At 38.4% G+C, this 18,151-nt stretch overlaps 1 protein-coding gene across 2 annotated transcripts in view; it reads left to right on the top strand.

Moving 5' to 3' along the window:
• LOC309796620 (phosphatidylinositol-3,5-bisphosphate 3-phosphatase MTMR8-like) overlaps positions 1-18,151 on the top strand; it is a 218,709-nt gene that overhangs the window by 164,584 nt on the left and 35,974 nt on the right. The window contains exons 13-14 of one of the 2 annotated variants that reach the window (XM_082609863.1): positions 11,139-11,265; positions 13,887-17,868. In XM_082609863.1, the coding sequence (XP_082465989.1) occupies positions 11,139-11,265; positions 13,887-14,357 (598 nt within the window). In that variant the 3' untranslated portion in view covers positions 14,358-17,868. Of the gene's footprint in view, positions 1-11,138; positions 11,266-13,886; positions 17,869-18,151 lie in introns of those variants that run through there. The other variant, XM_082609862.1, reaches the window with a different exon arrangement.

The raw sequence follows: 18,151 nt of genomic DNA, 5'->3' as shown, positions 1-18,151 counted from the left end.
ATATTTTGGCTATTAACCCCATATCAAATATTTGATTTGAAAATATTTTCTTTCAACTGGTAGGTTGCCTTTTCATTGTGTTGATGGTTTTTTTGGCTGTGCAGAAACGTGTTTGGTTTGATATAGTCCCACTTGCTTAATTTTGCTTTTGTTGCCTTTGCTTTTGGTGTCAAAAGGGTTCAACCTTTTGGGGGCCTTTTGGGGCTCATGAATCTGGACGTCCATTTCTCTCAATATATTTGGTAAGTTTTAGCCTTTATTGCTTTAAGTATATTTTCTGTTCCTTTATCTTTTTCTTCTTCCTGGATTCCCATAATGCATTTTTTGTTTCTTTTGGTTTCTCCCATAAATCCAATGGGCTTTCTTCACACTTTTTAATTCTTTTTTCCTTTTTGCTCCTCTGCCTGGATAAGTTCATATGATTTATCTTGTGTTCATTGATTCTTTCTTATTCTTAACTGAGTCTGCTATTGAAGCTCTGTTGAATTCTTCAGTTCAGTCATTGTATTCTTCAGCTCTAGAATATACTTTTTTGTTTCTATTTCTTTATTGCATTTCTCATTGTGTTCATGGATTGTTTTCCTAGTTTTATTTAGTTGTTTGTGTGTTCTTGTTGTTCACTAAACTTTTAGAGCATTATTCTGAATACCTTTCCAGACATTTCATAGATCTCTATTTCTTTAGGGTCAGTTATTGGAACTTTATTAATTTCCTTTGGTGGTGTCATGTTTACCTGATCTGCATATTTGAGTAAGCAGTCTCCTCTTCCAGATCTCACAGATTCACTTCAACAAGGATATTCCTAGTCAGCATACCTTGGTGTTCTGGATGGATCACCTGATAGCACCCTTTTACAGGTGAGGCTTCCTACTGGGATCTTTAAGTCAGGCCGTAATCCTTCAGCCTTGTCTTAGCTGATACTGTGTCATATTTACCACCTACACCAGTAATGGATGATTAACTGGTTTCTACCATGCAATGCCCACCACTTAAACTTGTTCCATGAAATACTTGCTGACTGAAGAGCTCCATTCCCATAATAGGAAAATGGATAGTCTTGGTATAGGGGGTGACAGTTACAACCAGGGCAGAAACTTCTTTTTGTAGAACTGGGCCAATTTTAATAAAGTGGATAATTACTACTTTAATTATTCTTCCTCCCAAGCTGATCACCTCTTGGGTGGGGTGGGGAGTCGAGGGGTCCCTTTAAAACATGAGTGATTTCTTGGATAAGGGAGATTTGGAAAATCGTGGCCAATAAAGCAAGCCAGTGCTGTTTAGATCTTGAAACCCAAACTATAATTATTTATTTTTTTCATTTTATATTGACTATAGTTGATTTATAATTTGTATTAGTTTCAGGTGTATAGCAAAGTGATTCAATTATACATATACACATCTCTTCTTTTTTCAAATTATCTTCCCATTTAGGTTATTACAGAATATTGAGCAGAGTTCCCTATGCTATACAGTAGGTCCTTGTTGGTTATCTATTTTAAATATAGTAGTGTATATATGTCAATCCAAAACTCCCAATCTATCACTGCCCCCGACCCTTCATTCCTGGTAACCAAAAGTTTGTTCTCTATGTCTGTAAGTCTGTTTCTGTTTTGTAAATAAGTTCATTTGGTTTTTGGTTTTTGTTTTAGATTCCACATATAAGTGATATCATATGATATTTGTCTTTCTCTGTCTGACTTCACTTAGTATGATAATTTCCAGGCCCATCCATGCTGCTGCAAGTGGCATTATTTCATGCTTTTTAATGGCTGAGTAATATTCCATTGTCTACATGTACCACATCTTCTTTATTTGTAGATGGACATTTAGGTTGCTTCCATGTTTTGGCTATTGTAAACAGGGCTGCCGTGAACATTGGGATGCATGTATCTTTTTGAACTGCGGTTTTCTCCAGATATATGCTGAGGAGTGGGATTGCTGGATCATATGGTAGCTCTATGTTTAGTTTTCTAAGGAATCTCCATACTGTTCTCCATACTGGCTGTACTAATTTACATTCCCACCAACAGTACAGGAGGGTTCCCTTTTCTCCACACCCTCTCCAGCTTTATTGCTTGTAGACTTTTTGATGATGGCCGTTCTGACTGGTGTGAGGTGATACCTCATTGTAGTTTACATTTGCATTTCTCTAATACTTAGTGGTGTTGAGCATCTTTTCATGTACCTCTTGGCCATCTGTATGTCTTCTTTGGAGAAATGTCTATTTAGGTCTTCTGCCCATTTTTTGATTGGGTTGTTTGGTTTTTTCAAACTCATTCTATGAGGCTACCATCACCCTGATACCAAAACTAGATAAGGATACCAAAGAAAAGAAAATTACAGGCCAATATCACTGATGAACATGGGTGCAAAAATCCTCAACAAAATACTAGCAAACCAAATCCAACAATACATTAAAAGGATCATACACCATGATCAAGTGGAATTTATCCCAGGGATGCAAGGATTTTTCAGTATGCACAAATTAATCAGTGTGATATACCACATTAACAAATTGAAGAATAAAAACCATATGATCCTCTCAATAAATGCAGAAAAAGCTTTTGACAAAATACAACACCAATTTATGATGAACACTCTCTGAAAAGTGGGCATGGAGGGAACCTACTTCAACATAATAAAAGCCATATAGGACAAATCCACAGCTAACATCATACTCAATGGTGAAAACTTGAAAGCATTTCCTCTAAGATCAGGAACAAGACGAGGATGTCCACCCTCCCCACTTTTACTCAACATTGTTTTGGTAGTCCTAGCCACAGCAATCAGAGAAGAAAAAGAAATAAAAGGAATCCAAATTAGAAATGGAGAAGTAAAACTGTCACTGTTTGCAGATGACGTGATACTATACATAGACAATCCTAAAGATGCTACCAGAAAACTACTAGAGCTCATCAGTGAATTCAGTAAAGTTGTAGGTTACAAAATTAATACACAGAATTCTGTTGCATTTGTATACACTAACAACCAAAGATCAGAAAGAGAAATTAAGGAAACAATCCCATTAACCATTGCATCAAAAAGAATAAAATACCTGGGATAAACCTACCTAAGGAGGCAAAAGACCTGTACTCTGAAAACTATAAGATGCTGATGAAAGAAATCAAAGATGACACAAACAGATGGAAAGATATACCATGTTCTTGGATTCAAAGAATCAATATTGTCAAAATAACTATACTACCCAAGGCAATCTACTGATTCACTGCAATCCCTTTCAAATTACCAATGGCATTTCTCACAGAACTAGAATAAAAAACTTTAAAATTTGTATGGAGACACAAAAGACCCTGAATAACCAAAGCAATCTTGAGAAAGAAAAATGGAGCTGGAGGAATCAGGCTCCCTGACTTCAGACTAAACCAAAAATCTACAGTAATCAAGACTGTATGGTACTGGCACAAAAACAGAAATATAGATTAATGGAACAGGATAGACAGTCCAGAGATAAACGCATGCACCTTTGGTCAATTAATCTTCAATAAAAAGAGGCAAGATTATACAGTGGTGAAGACAGTCTCTTCAATAAGTGGTGCTGGGAAAACTGGACAGCTACATGTAAAAGAATGAAATTAGAACATTCTCTAACACCATAAACAAAAATAAACTCAAAATGGATTAAAGACCTAAATGTAAGGCCAGACACAATAAAACTCTTAGAGGAAAACTTACGCAGAACACTCTCTGACATAAATCGCAGCAATATCTTTTTTGATCAGTCTTCTAGAGTAATGAAAATTAAAACAAAAATAAACAAATTGGACCTAATTAAACTCAAAAGCTTTTGCACAGCATAGGAAACCATAAACAAAACAAAAAGACAACCCACAGAATGGGAGAAAATATTTGCAAACGATGCAACCTACAAGGGATTAATCTCCAAAGTTTACAAACAACTCATGCAGCTCAGTATCAAAAAAATAAAAACTATATTTAATATGTTGAAAGTGTGATTGTCTACTAGAAGAGGCCAGGTTCTACAACCACCCCTTCTGTTACTGCCAGATCCCTATATGGGGGATGGTGCCTGCCACAGGAGGAGATCAGTAGTAGTCTTTGCAATGGTAGCTGTCTTTGAAGGTGATGCATTTTGAGGATTGTAATCTAACCCTAGTAAATATTGTAATTACTCCACCAGTTTACCAGAGATCATCCAATATGTATTCCCTTTGTTTATTTGGATCCAGTATAACCTCTCTTGTTCATCTCATAGTTCACACTTAAGCACGGGCCTGGTTTTAATTGGTTTGTTTAGCCTAGAGGAAAGAGGCATCACTGTTGATAGCAATTTCAATTTAGGCCAAATAGGGTATTGTTTGTAGAATTAACAAGCGACACAACTCTGAGTTTGTCTTTCATGAGTTTCTTTTAAATGTAGGGCAGCTGTGACCTCTTCAATTGTTTTAGCGTTAGCTGTCATGGCTCATAAAAAGAACTTATACTTAACAGGAGCCCTCCTGTCAAACAACTGGGTAGACTCAGGAGCTAATTAAGTCACCTCTGGACTTGCAGAGTCATCATACTTCATGCCATACTGCATCCTCTATTACCTAGTAAGTCCACTCCAACATCTCAGCTGATGGAGGAGACAGTTGGCTTCAGTTAACTTTTTCCATTGCCAGTCTTCCTAGACCTTTATGAGGCCTAACATAGGATGGTTAGCCCTCCAAGGCATAAAAATCTATATCAAAATGTATATATAGACTGGGGTCCAAAGCCTCCTCTGTTGGTCATTCCCACCTTTCACACTAATTAGTAGGGACGCTATTTTTTTCCATTTTGAGCCACCAATTCTGGCAACCAATTGCTTAACTTCAGCCCTCATAAGGTGAAGCTTGTTCCTCACCAGATCTATTCTATATAGCCAGGCAGCCCCTTTTTTACTTGATTCCAGGGTTAGGTCTTTAAGGAGAGACTGGGCCTCAGGAAAAAAGAGAGGATATATCTCTTTATCCAAGTGAGAACCAGCCCCTCCTTTTTGGCCCTCCCCTTGTACCATTTCTATATCTAACTTTTGCAACTAGTTACCAGGAAAGCAGAGGGTAATATATCCTCATCACTATCATGATGGTATTGTGCTGCCTTGCCCTCTAGTGGGCACTAGTCCTCTTTCATAGTCTCCTGCCTTCCATTTCATCTCCCCCAGAAGTTTAAGCTTCTACCTCATCTTTAGGCAGTGCCCTGGTGAGAAGCACCCTCTGGCAGAACTCAACACATGTCTAGTGGTTCAGAGCACCTGTTCAGTTATTGCACTGAAATTCATCTTATCTATGGCTTGCGGATACTGAGTGCAGTTTCTCAGGGTATGCAAAGCAAGTAGGCTTTAAATGGCTAAAAACTGCTTATTTGGGCTATGTTTGAAACAATTGGATGGGTAAAATTTTGAGTTTGGCACTGATGGGATTTTCAGCTAACAGGTCCCAGCCTCCTATGAAGAAGTAAACAATATAGAGCCAATATTCAGAGGCCATCTTTAGCTCATTTATATAACAGTAATGTATAATAGTATAATCACTATGGAAAACAGTTTTTCACTTTCCTAAAAAACTAAACATGCAACTACCATATGATCTAACAATTGCACTAATTGCAATCCAGGACATGTATCCCAGAAAAATGAAAACTTTGTTCACACAAAAACCTGTACACTAATGTTCATAGCAATTTTATTCATAATAGCCAAAAACTGAAAACAACCCAAATTTCCTTCAACAAGTAAATTGTTCGTAGGTAAAAAAAAAAAAAAAAAACTCTGGTGCATCAATGCCAGAGATTGTTACTCAGCAATAAAGAGGAATGAACTATTGATACATGCAACACCTTGCAGAGAATTGTGATGAATTTTAAAAGCTAATCTCAAAATGTTACATACTTTATGCTTCCATTTATATAAATTTCTTAAAAAGACAAAATTAATTGTTAAGATTAATGGTTACCAGGGGTTAAGGACAGGGTGGAGGATAGAGGATACGGACGTGTGTGTGGCTATAAAAGTACAATAGAAGTACTCCTTATGGTGAGGGAATTGTTATCTTGACTATATCAGTATCATCCTAGTTGTGATATTATACTAGTTATCCTTTGAAGAACCTGGGTAAAGCATTTTGGGGATCACTCTTTATTATTTCTTTTTTTAATTGTGGTAAAATACACATAGCACAAAATTTACCATCTTAACCATTTTTAAGTGTACAGTTCAGTAATATTAAGTATATCTGCATTGTTCAATCTCCAGAAATTTTCCATTTACAAAACTGAAATCTCTGTATCCATTAAACAGTTTTCTATTTCCGCCTCACTCTATCCCCTGCCAACTATCATTCTACTTTCTGTCTCTATGTATTTAAATACTCTAGATACCTCATATGAGTGGAACCATATATTATCTGTCCTTTCATCTCTGGCTTATTTCACTTAGTATGATGTCCTCAAGGTTCATCCATATGAAACTTCTGTCAGAATTTTCATTCTCTTTTAAGGCTGAGTAATATTTCATTGACTGCATATCATATTTTGTTTATCCATTCATCTATCTATAGACACTTGGATAACTTCCACCTTTTGGTTCTTGTAAATAATGCTGCTATGAACGTTGGTGTAAAAGTATTTTTGAGGCCCTATTTTCAAATTCTTTTGGATATATACTGAGAAGTGCAATTAATGGATCATATGGTTAATCTATTTTTAATTTTTTTGAGGAATGACCATAGCGTTTTCCATAGAAGCTGTACCACTTTACAGTCCCACAGTGGTGCACAAGAGTTCCAATTTCTCCACATTCTTGCCAACACTTGTTTTTGTTTTGTTTTGTTTTGTTTTGTTTTGTTTCAAATAGTAGCCATTCTATTGGGTATGAGATGATATGTTATGGTTTTAGTTTGCATTTCCCTGAGGAGTAGTGATGATAGTTTCATGTGCTTATTGTCCATTTGTATCTCTTATTTGAAAAAATGATTCAGGTCCTTTGTTTTTATTTTTGTTTTATTAGAGTATAGGTGATTTACAATGTTGTATTAGTTTCAGGTGTACAGCATAGTGATTCAGTTATACATATATATATATTCATTCTTTTGCAGATTCATTTCCTATATAGGTTATTATAGAATATTAAGTAGAGTTCCCTGTGCTGTACAGTAGGTCATTGTTGGTTATCTATTTTATATATAGCTGTATGTGTATGATAATCCTAGGATCCTAATTTATCCCTCCCCATCCCCATGTATTCCCTTTGGTAACCATCGGTTTGTTTTTGAAATCTGTGAAACTGTTTTGTAAATAAGTTCATTTGTATCATTTTTTAAATTAGATTCCACATATGAGTGATATCATATGATATTTGTCCTTCTCTCCGTGACTTACTTCACTTAATACGATAATCTCTAGGTCCATCCATGTTGTTGCAAATGGCATTATTTTGTTCTTTTTTAAGGTTGAGTAATATTCCATTGTATATATGCACCACATCTTCTTTATCCATTCCTCTATCAATGGACATTTAGGTTGCTTCCATGACTTGGCTATTGTAAATAGCACTGCAAATACAATTAGGGTGCATGTATCTTTCTGAATTATGGTCTTCTCTGGATATATGCCCAGGAGTGGGATTGCTGGATCATATGGTACTTCTATATTTAGTTTTTTAAGGAACCTCCATACTGTTCTCCATAATGGTTGTACTAATTTACATTCCACCAACAGTGTAAGAGCGTTCCCTTTTCTCCTCACCCTCTCCAGCATTTGTTTGTAGATTTTTTGATGATGGCCATTCTGACCAGTGTGAGGTGATACCTCACTGTAGTTTTGATTTGCATTTCTCTCATAATTAGTGATGTTGAGCATCTTTTCATGTGCTTTTGCGCCATCTGTATGACTTCTTTGGAGCAATGTCTATTTTGATATTCTGCCCATTTTTTTATTGTGTTGTTTGTTTTTGTGACATAGAGCTGCATGAGCTGTTTGTATATTTTGGAGATTAACTCCTTGTCAGTCACTTTGTTCACAAATAATTTCTCCCAACCTGTGCATTGTCTTTTTGTTTTGTTTATGGTTTCCTTTGCTTTGCAAAAGCTTTTAAGTTTAATTAGGTCCCATTTGTTATTTTTGTTTCTTTTTCATTACTCTAGGAGGTGGGTCAAAAAAGATATTGCTGTGATTTCCTAATAGGAGGGACTGGTTCCTGCCCAGTGGTGGGTGGAGTTGGGTCTTGTTCCTCTGGTGGGCAGGACCGTGCTCAGGAAAACTTTAAGATGCTTGTCTGCTGATGGGTGGGGTTGTGTTCCCGTCCTGTTGGTTGTTTGGCCTGAGGTGTCCCAGGACTGGAGCCTACAGGCTGTTGGGTAGGACTAATGTCAGCCTTCGGGAGGGCTCATGCCAGTGAGTACTCCCCAGAACTGCTGCTGCCAGTGTCTTTGTCTCCACAGTGAGCCACAGCTGCCCCCTGCCTCTGCAGGAGATGCTCCAATACTAGCAGGTAGGCCTGGCCCAGTCTTTTATGGGGTCATTGCTTTTTTCCCCTCTGTCCTGGTGCACAGGAGACCTTGTGTGCACCCTCCAAGAGTGGAATTTATGTTTCCCCCAGTCCTGTGGAATTCCCAAGACCAAACCCCGCTGGCCTTCAAAGCCAGATCATCTGGGGGCTCCTCCTCCCAGTGCTGAACTACCAGGCTGGGAAGCCTGATGTGGGGCTCAGAAATTTCACTCCTGTGGGAGAACTTCTGTGGTTTCATTGTTTCCCAGTTTGTGGGTCACCCACCTGGTGGGAATGGGATTTGATTTTATCACAATTGTGCCCCTCATACCATCTCATTGTGGCTTCTTCTTTGTCTTTGGATATAGGGTATCTTTTTTGGTCAGTTCTAGCATTTTTTTGTCAGTGTTTGTTTAGCAGTTAGTTGTGATTTTGGTGTTCTCATAAAAAGGTGTGAGCTCACATCCTTATACTCCACCAACTTGAGCTAATCTCATGTCAGAGCGTGTTCTGCCTTTTTTGTTCTAAGACTTTTATAGTGTCTGGCCTTGCACTTAGGTCTTTGATCCATTTTGAGTTTATTTTTGTGTATGGTGTTAGAGAATGTTCTAATTTCATTTTTTTTACATGTAGCTGTCCAGTTTTCCCAGCACCATTTATTGAAGAGACTGTGTTTTCTCCATTGTATATCCTTGCCTCATTTGTCATAAATTAATTGACCATAGGAGCATGAGTTTATTTCTGGGCTTTCTATCTGTTCCATTGATCTATATTTCTGTTTTTGTGCCAGTACCATACTGTTTTGATGACTGTAGCTTTTTAGTATAGTCTGAAGTCAGGGAGCCTGATTCCTCCAGCTCCCTTTTTCTTTCTCAAGATTGATTTGGTTACTTGGGGTCTTTTGTGTTTCCATACAAATTTAAAATGTTTTATTCTAGTTCTGTGAAAAATGCCATTGGTAATTTGGTAGGGATTGCATTGAATCAATAGATTGCCTTGGGTAGTATAGTCATTTTCAAAAGTTTGATTCTTCCAGTCCAGGAACATGGTATATCTGTTCATCTGTCTGCATCATCTTTAATTTCTTTCATCAGTGTCTTACAGTTTTCAGAGTATAGGTCTTTTCCCTCCTTAGGAAGCTTTATTCTAGGTATTTTATTATTTTTGTTGTGATGGTAAATGGGATTGTTTCCTTAATTTCTCTTTCTGATCTTTCATTGTTAGTGTATAGGAATGCAAGAGATTTCTGTGTATTAATTTTGTATCCTGCAGCTTTACCAAATTCGTGTTTGCCTTTACTGGTGAGCCTTCCCTTTCGTAATTTTGTTTCTAGTTGTGGCCTTTTCATTTCCTCCTACAGAAGTTCCTTTAGCATTTGTTGTAAAGCTTTTTTGGTGGTGCTGAATTCTCTTAACTTTTGTTTGTCTGTAAAGTTTTTGATTTCTCTGTCAAGTCTGAATAAGAGCATTGCTGGCTAGAGTATTCTTGGTTGTAGGTTCTTCCCTTTTATCACTTTAAATATATCATGCCACTGGATTCTGGCCTGCAGAGTTTCTGCTGAAAAAATCAGCTGATAACCTTATTTTGATTCCCTTGTATGTTATTTGTTGCTTTTCCCTTGTTACTTTTAATGTTTTCTCTTTGTCTTTAATTTTTGTCAGTTTGATTAATATGTGTCTTGGTGTTTTCCTCCTTGGGTTTATCTTGTATGGGACTCTGCACTTCCTGGACTTGAGTGAGCATTTCCTTTCTCATGTTAGGGAAGTTTTCAGCTATTATCTCTTCAAATATTTTCTCAGACCCTTTCTCTCTCTCTTCTCCTTCTGGGAACCCTATAATGCAGATATTGGCGCATTTAATGTTTTCCCAAAGGTCTCTGAGACTGTCCTCATTTCTCTTCATTCTTTGTTCTGTGGTAGTGATTTCCACCGCTCTGTCTTCCAGCTCACTTATTCGTTCTTCTGCCTCATTTATTCTGCTATTGATTTCCTTCTGGTGTATTTTTTATTTCAGTTATTGTATTTTTCATCTGTTTGTTGTTCTTTGAATCTTCTTGCTCTTTGTTAAACACTTCTTATATCTTCTCTGTCTGTACCTCCATTCTTTTTCTGAGATCTTTACTATCATTACTCTGAATTATTTTTTTAAGGATATTGCCTATCTCCATTTCACTTAGTTGTTCTGGGTTTTTATCTTGTGCCTTCTTCTTGATCATATTTCTCTGCCATCTCATTTTGTCTAATTTTCTGTGTTTGTGGTCTCCTTTCTGCAGCCTGCAGGATTGTAGCTCCTTTTGCTTCTGGTGTCTGTCCCCTGGTGGTTAAGGTTGGTCCTGGGGCTTGTGCCTGCCCACTGGTGGGTGAAGTTGGATCTTGTCCCTATGGGGGCAGGGCCGTGTCAAGGGGTGTGTTTAGAGGTGGCTGTGAGCTCAGTACGACTTTAGGAAGCCTGTCTTCAGCAGAGATCTTTCCACTAGGAACTTTACTCTTAAATTATGAGCATGTCCAGTCTTTTTAATGTCATCAAAGTTACCTTACTTTTGAGATATGCCTACCTACCAGGCTAATATTTCCTTGACATGAGGAAAACATAAATAATCTATTTCTCCAGCTAAGCTAACCCACTTTTTTTTTCTTTTTGTTTATTCAAGGTTCTGGTGTGGGATGTATAACCGCTTTGACAAAGGGCTGCAGCCCAAGCAGAGTATGATAGAGAGCCTCTTGGAAATTAAGAAGCAGAGATCAGTGCTGGAGGCAGATGTGCACAAACTAGAAAAGGTGAAGAGTTAAATCTCAAAATGAGAACCTCTTGCCCCTTCTGAATAGGCCCAATCCACTGAGAGTTGAATTGGTACTTGTGAGAAGCTGCCTGGCTGGCTTGTTATACTCTCTGCTTTCCAAGCATCCTGTGTCTATAAAGCTCTAAGGCACAACTCTTGTTTTACATCCCATATTAAGTGGTAAATATAACACTCAGCTAAACAAGTGGATTGGTTCCCTTTTTGGATCTGGATGGAATTATTAGGAGGAACAAGAGGGAATGACAGGGAAGTAATACAAATATTTGTTATCCATCAATAAGTATAACTTCTTGGGTGTACTAATGAGAACAATGAAATTGTTATATTTCCAATTAGGAAAACCTTATGAAAAATCTGATTTCCTTCCCATGTAGATTATAAACTCTGTTCATTGTACCAGCAAAACCAAAGTCACACACTTGTTTTTAATTAGAGGTTAAACAAGTCAACGGGGATTTCCTTTCAAAAAATGGAAAATGCTGAGCTGCTTCTGGAATCCAGAGGTCCCTAAGGGTGTGTTTGAAGTAGAGGGGAGGCATATTTTTTAGAAAAGAATTCTTGGAAAGGGTGTGCTGTTTAGGTACTGGGTGTGAACCTCCTTTCGACCAGATAAGGCATAGCTTTTCTGCTCACTGTAAGTAAACAAATATCCTTTTATTGTGAAAATAAATGTATTGTGATTACATCAGATCCTAAACTTTTGAATGTCCTCTTGGCAGGTAACAGTCAGTTAGTTACTTGGTTCCATTAAAAAAGAAAAGAAGACGGGGAAGGGGAAGGAAAAAAACTGAAGCATAACTCAAAATCATAGGAAACAAAGGAAACAAGCAGCCCCAGGAAGGTCAAGCCCTAGGCAGAACTGAGAAGTAGGAAACATTTTCCTAATGTCTCCTGCCTCTTTTTTTACCTATTAGCAGCCTTCTCCACAAGGCCTCCAGAGCAGGTCTCCTAGTCTAAACACAGCCCTTTCACTTATTCCTGCCTAATTCCTGAGAGAATCACATTCATTCTAGATAGAATCAGATCACTTTCTGATTCTAAAGTTTAAAAGTAAGTAAGGCTTCCTTTTAAAATAATAACTTTTGGGCTTCCCTGGTGGTGCAGTAGTTGAGAGTCTGCCTGCCAATGCAGGGGACATGGGTTCGTGCCCCGGTCTGGGAAGATCCCACATGCTGTGGAGCGGCTGGGCCCGTGAGCCATGGCCACTGAGCCTGCACATCCGGAGCCTGTGCTCCGCAACGGGAGAGGCCACAACAGTGAGAGGCTTACATACCGCAAAAAAAATAAAATAAAATAATAACTATTATTAACATTCCTTTTTTAATACAGAGAAGAGAAACAAAATCAGCCCAACAGATAACCCTGTTGACGTTTAAAAGAAAAAAAAGGCAGTACAAGTATAAAGTTGGAATATGCAGGGCTTCCCTGGTGGTGCAGTGGTTGAGAATCCGCCTGCCGATGCAGGGGATACGGGTTCGTGCCCTGGTCCGGGAAGATCCCACATGCCGTGGAGCGGCTGGGCCTGTGAGCCATGGCCGCTAAGCCTGCATGTCTGGAGCCTGTGCTCCGCAACGGGAGAGGCCACAACAGTGAGAGGCCCATGTACTGCAAAAAAAAAAAAAAAAAAAAAAAAAGTTAAGACTATGCAGAATACAAAAATGTACAAAATGGAACGTTGAAAAAACTCTCCCAGCCACCTACCCATTCAGTTTCTCTCTCCAAGGGTTATCACTGTGTGTGTGTGTGTGTGTGTGTGTGTGTGTGTGTGTGTGATTTTGTGATTTCCAGGAAAATAAGAGTGGTATGCTTATACCCTAAGGCATGAGCTCTTAACTGGAGTCCATGAACCCATAGATGTCCACAGATTCCCTTCAGGGGATCTGTGAAACCCCTGAAATTATACCTAAAAATTGTTTGTGTGCCATCTCATGAACTCATATGTGAATGCATGCAGTTTTCTGAGAAGAAGGTCCATCATTTTCTTCAGATTTTCAAAGGGGTCTATGACCCACAAAAAGTTAAGAATCACTGTTGTAAAGTATCAGTGAATCATTGTGTTATCCCTGAAGGTGAAAATATCCATTGGAGATAGCATGAAGTAGTAGACAGATCATAGACTTTGGCATTAAGAAGAGGCAGGGTCAGATCCCAGCTCTGCCACTTCCTAAATGTGTGAATTTGGGGTGACTTAAATTCTCTGAGCCTCGGTTTCCTCATCTGTAAAATACAGCTAATTCCTAACTAAGAAGACTCTTAAGTATAAAAGGAAATACTATATTTAAATTGCCTGGCACATGGAGGTATTCAATAAATGTTAGTGATCCTTTCCCTTGCCCTCCCTGCTCCCCGTAATAAAATTGCATTTATCAGAAAAGGGAACTTTTATATATACAAGACCCTTGAGGGTCTTTAGTAGTAGGGCTTTTAAAGCACTATGTCAAGTGATGAAGAAAAGATGTTTGAGGGTGAGGAGGGGGCAAAAGGTCATTTGCTACCATATAAGTGACAGCAGGAAAGATCCCTGTAGGTCAATGTGATATTTGCCTAGTTTTACTCTGGTTTCTAATTCTTTTCAACCATTCCTTGCTCCCATGACAGAAAGTGAAAGCCCATGATGAGCCACCAGAAGAAGTCTGTACCTGCTCTCAATTAGGGCGTTTATTATCTCAACACCTGGGAACTCCTTTAACCAGTCCTCTCGGCTTTATGGGTATTGATGGAGACCTGAATACCTTGATGGAGAATGGCACTCCTTCTAGAGAAGGAGGCCTTCGAGTTCAGATGGATCAAGTAAAAAGCCAGTGTGCAGACCTCCACCCTGACTATTATGGGACCATGGGCAACCTTAGGGCCATAAACATTTCTGGGGATGTCGGCTTCTCTGGAGACACAGGCATCTCTGGGCTCTCAGGCATCTCTGGCAACACGGGCACCTCTAAGGCTATGGGCTTCTATGAAGACATCAGCATCTCTGGGGCCATGAGCTTCTCTGGGACCACAGGCATCTCTGAAGACACAGGACTCTCTAAGGCCATCACCAAGGAGGCAGGTTTCTCTAAGCAACAGTGAGCTATTCATCTGCTTCCATATTAGGTGCACCTGCAACACCCACAATGATCCTTGTCTCAAAAAAGGCTGTGCTGCTTTTCTAATTGGATTAAATGGGCAGGGCCAGGGCACCCCTCCTCCCACTTAAGAGTCTGGAAGGGGATTTAGGGCCTTTACTAGTTAAGCAACCAGTATATGCACGTCAAGCAGCCCAGAATATAGGCAAGAGAAAGAATATGTTATTATTCTAGAATGGGATTTAGCTTTAAAAATATTGCTTTTCAGCTGAGATATTAGGCTGCTTCCATTATTCCATTTTCCTTAAAGATCAGCCTCCCTTACATTTCCACCCTTACTATTATAGCATTAGAACAAGTTGCAATATTGTCACAGTGGAGAATTAAGACCCTGTTGAGGGGGTGGAGAGATGGTGTGCAACAGGTAACTGAATTGCAGAATAGCTTAAAAGAAAATGTTACTTGCCATTATATTTAGTCATACAATGTAAGCTAACATTATTGCCAATAGAGACCCCAACATTTGCCTGAGAAATAAATCAAAATGATCCATGGGTGCTTGGTGGTTTAGAACATATAAGGAAATAGTTTTCTTAAGTTACAACACTTGTTTTTCCCCAACTCACACCCTGGTTAGGTCTTATAATACTCAGCCAAATCCCTTTTTCATAGATAGCCCATTGATAAACTTAAATCCACTACATTCTACAATGATCAATTCTAAAATAGTGAGGTCTGAATTAATAATATTGATCAATAGCATTCTCAACATCAGTTCAGGAGTAAACTGAAAATCTCAGTGCTTTAGACCCTGGCTTGCACATGGCATATGTGCCCATCTAAGTTTTCCTAAAACAGGACTGTTCTTAGGTCTTTTTTTTTTTTTTGGCCATACCACGTGGCATGTGGGATCTTAGTTCCCTGACCAGGGATCGAACCCATTCCCCCTACAGTGGAAGCATGGAATCTTAACCACTGGACCGCCAGGGAACTCCCTCTTCTTAGGTCTTTTTATGAAGTCCAGTGGATTTACTTCCCTAGACATCACATCAAGTTTGTGGATTTTTAGACATAATTGGCACTACTTTTAAAATCTGGTAGTCTTAACACCTTGTGCTAATGTACACTTTTGAAAAAAGTCTATTCTTAAAGCATGCCCAAATACTCCAGGGAGAAGGGGATGTGTTGTTTAAACACCAAACTTTCCCCCATTTGGGGTTGATACACGCTGTACACTTTCCTATTGGAAATTCAGTCCTAGTTTACCCACTTCCACATGCTGAGGTAGGGTGAGTCTTGGCTAGTTTGGGTCGTGCACTACGTATTATCAGCATTTTCAGAACTCCCATTGCCAATAGAATCCATGTCTTCACCTAAGATGTCTATTCTGTATACCATGTGTCTGGTTTAAGCTAAAAAAAAAATAGATGTCTTAGTGAAAGAGCCACCTCTGTTACTACCATATACATTTGTAAATACAGACATCTCTGAAGGATCACCTTATTAGTTACTTTTCTCTATAAGGAAGAGGGACCTTTTAATCGAAGTGTTAGAAATAGCAGAGAAGACCCAGGATAGTTCCTTGATTTCTTACCCCTAGCTAAACTATGGACACAAAAAAATATTCCTATTTAAAGGAAGAACTCTAAGTCATTTTTTATATGTAAATAGGGGCCATTTTTCTACTTATCTCTCCTTGATAGCTGCCTTGTTCCTATAATTTTAAAACATCAATGTGATTTACTATTGTATCTTCTCATCCCCTCTTTCCACTCTTTGGTCTTTGGCTTATATAACATAAATCATCAGATGTTGCCAGTTGTCATTTGACTTCTTACTTCTGGAAAAAAATGGGATTTGTACAAGTCATTTTGATCTGGAAGCTCCATCTAAACCCTGGCTTTATGAAGGAAGTTATCAAAGAGGATGACAATACCAATCATCTGCTACAAATGAGTTTATTCTGGATCTTGCTTTATACCCAGGGCTTTCTCCCATATCTCAATCTGAATTTTATAGTCCATTAACTAGTATGATATTTCCAATAGTGTGTTAAGGTCTTTTCAGAGAAATAAAAAAGGCAAATGACCTTTGCAAATCCTATAAAAAGTTAGTTTAAGGGTCTCAGATTTATTTCTACAGACCTGTACAAGGGCGGTACATAGTACCAAACCTTATTTCTTAGATCCAAAACAAAATTAATCATTAGTGACAAGTTCTTTTCAATATAGTTCTAGACTGAGAAGTGGTGAAGAGCAACACTGCTATTTCCAGTCAATTTGTTTGTTCTTTTATTATTTTTATTCCCCAGCATGTCCTATGTTGCCTGTATATGACATACATGGAACTAAGGAAAACCTTGTAAAAATCCCCTATTTACTCTCAACACATAACACCTCCCTGTTTTACAGTTGGATTTGTAAATCTGAAGGAGGAAAAAAGTTCAGTAGAATCCAAATATTTATGCACTGGTAAAAACCCAGTAGCTATCTGTAGTCGGGAGCCTAGCAATAGAGGGTAGGCTCCTGAAGGAAAGTTACTGGGTGTACTAGTAAAGATCATCTATTAATGGCTTTCATTTCATACCCTCATAAAGCACCTATGCTGTGAAAGAAATGTGACGCCCTCTGCCACTGCCCTACCCTTCCAGTTCCCTGAGCAGAAAATCCCATTCTCATGTGACTGCCCCACTTAAATAGGAAGGCATTTAACCACCTGCCACTGTCTCATCCATGAACCTGACATCTGCCTGTTTCCTACACAGCTTACATGGGCCTGGGGTCACTCTTTATCTTTTCCAAGCATGAGGGAGGCTCTGTGCCTGGGAGTGTGGCCATGCTCAGATTCTACATGAACACCTTTCTTAAAAATGCGTTAAGTATTAGTTTATAGAATAACAGATTCCTCAACTAAAACAATCCTAAATAGCAAACCTAAGTAGCAGCTTTTTAAAGAAGAAATTCAAGGATGGGGTTTGCCATATGAAAGAAAGCATGAAACTTTATTTGGCACTAACTGGGCAAGAACGTAAAGCTTATGGTACATGTATTAGGCACAGGTATCTTTTGGAAAGTCACCCTAGAAACTGTTCAATTACTACCAAGTCAGTTGTCATGCCTGTCAACATGCATGGACATATTTTGTCTAAGAAACACTTCACACTTCACTGAATGCAAGATCTTTCCTTAAACACTTCCAACCAGAAGGAATCCAAGTCTTTTTATGAGTTGCTTTCAAACCAGATCGGTAAATATTTAAGCTTGGCCTGAATTTAGCAGACAGAGAAGTTTAATAACTATGTCTGATCTTTGTTACATAGTGACTTTTATTAAACATATAACACCTTTTCTTGATGCTGTTAAGCTTTGATATACCACTGGGAAATTTTTCTGAGAGCATTTTATAAAGTAGCATTTTATAGAAACAGTTGTGTAGGGAAATGTAAATTTCCTGTAAGAAAAATACTTGTCTCAAAAGGGGTATACTATACTTCAGATTGGTTTCTTCCTAGGAAGATTGTCCTCACTTTCTCTCTCAATTTCCAAAGTATATGATTTAATGATATCTGTTGTACCAAATCTCTCCCCCACCCTCAGGCCTCTCCCTCCCAGAATTCTATGTATGATACAGGCAGATGTGATTGTAACGAAATCTGATTACTTTCTTCTAAGTGCCAAATCTAGACCTGACTTTTTATATAGACATTTATAAACAAAAAGTAGACATGGATTAAGCCTTAAATTTTTTTTCCTATTCGGTTATTTTTTTTAACATAATGTGAAGAAATGGCTTGGCTAT

This window comes from Mesoplodon mirus (assembly GCF_964341445.2).
Source record: "Mesoplodon mirus genome assembly, chromosome: X".
Taxonomy (NCBI): Eukaryota; Metazoa; Chordata; class Mammalia; order Artiodactyla; family Ziphiidae; genus Mesoplodon; species Mesoplodon mirus.
Note: the sequence above shows the minus strand (reverse complement) of the source record. Positions and strands in the feature narration are given on the sequence as shown.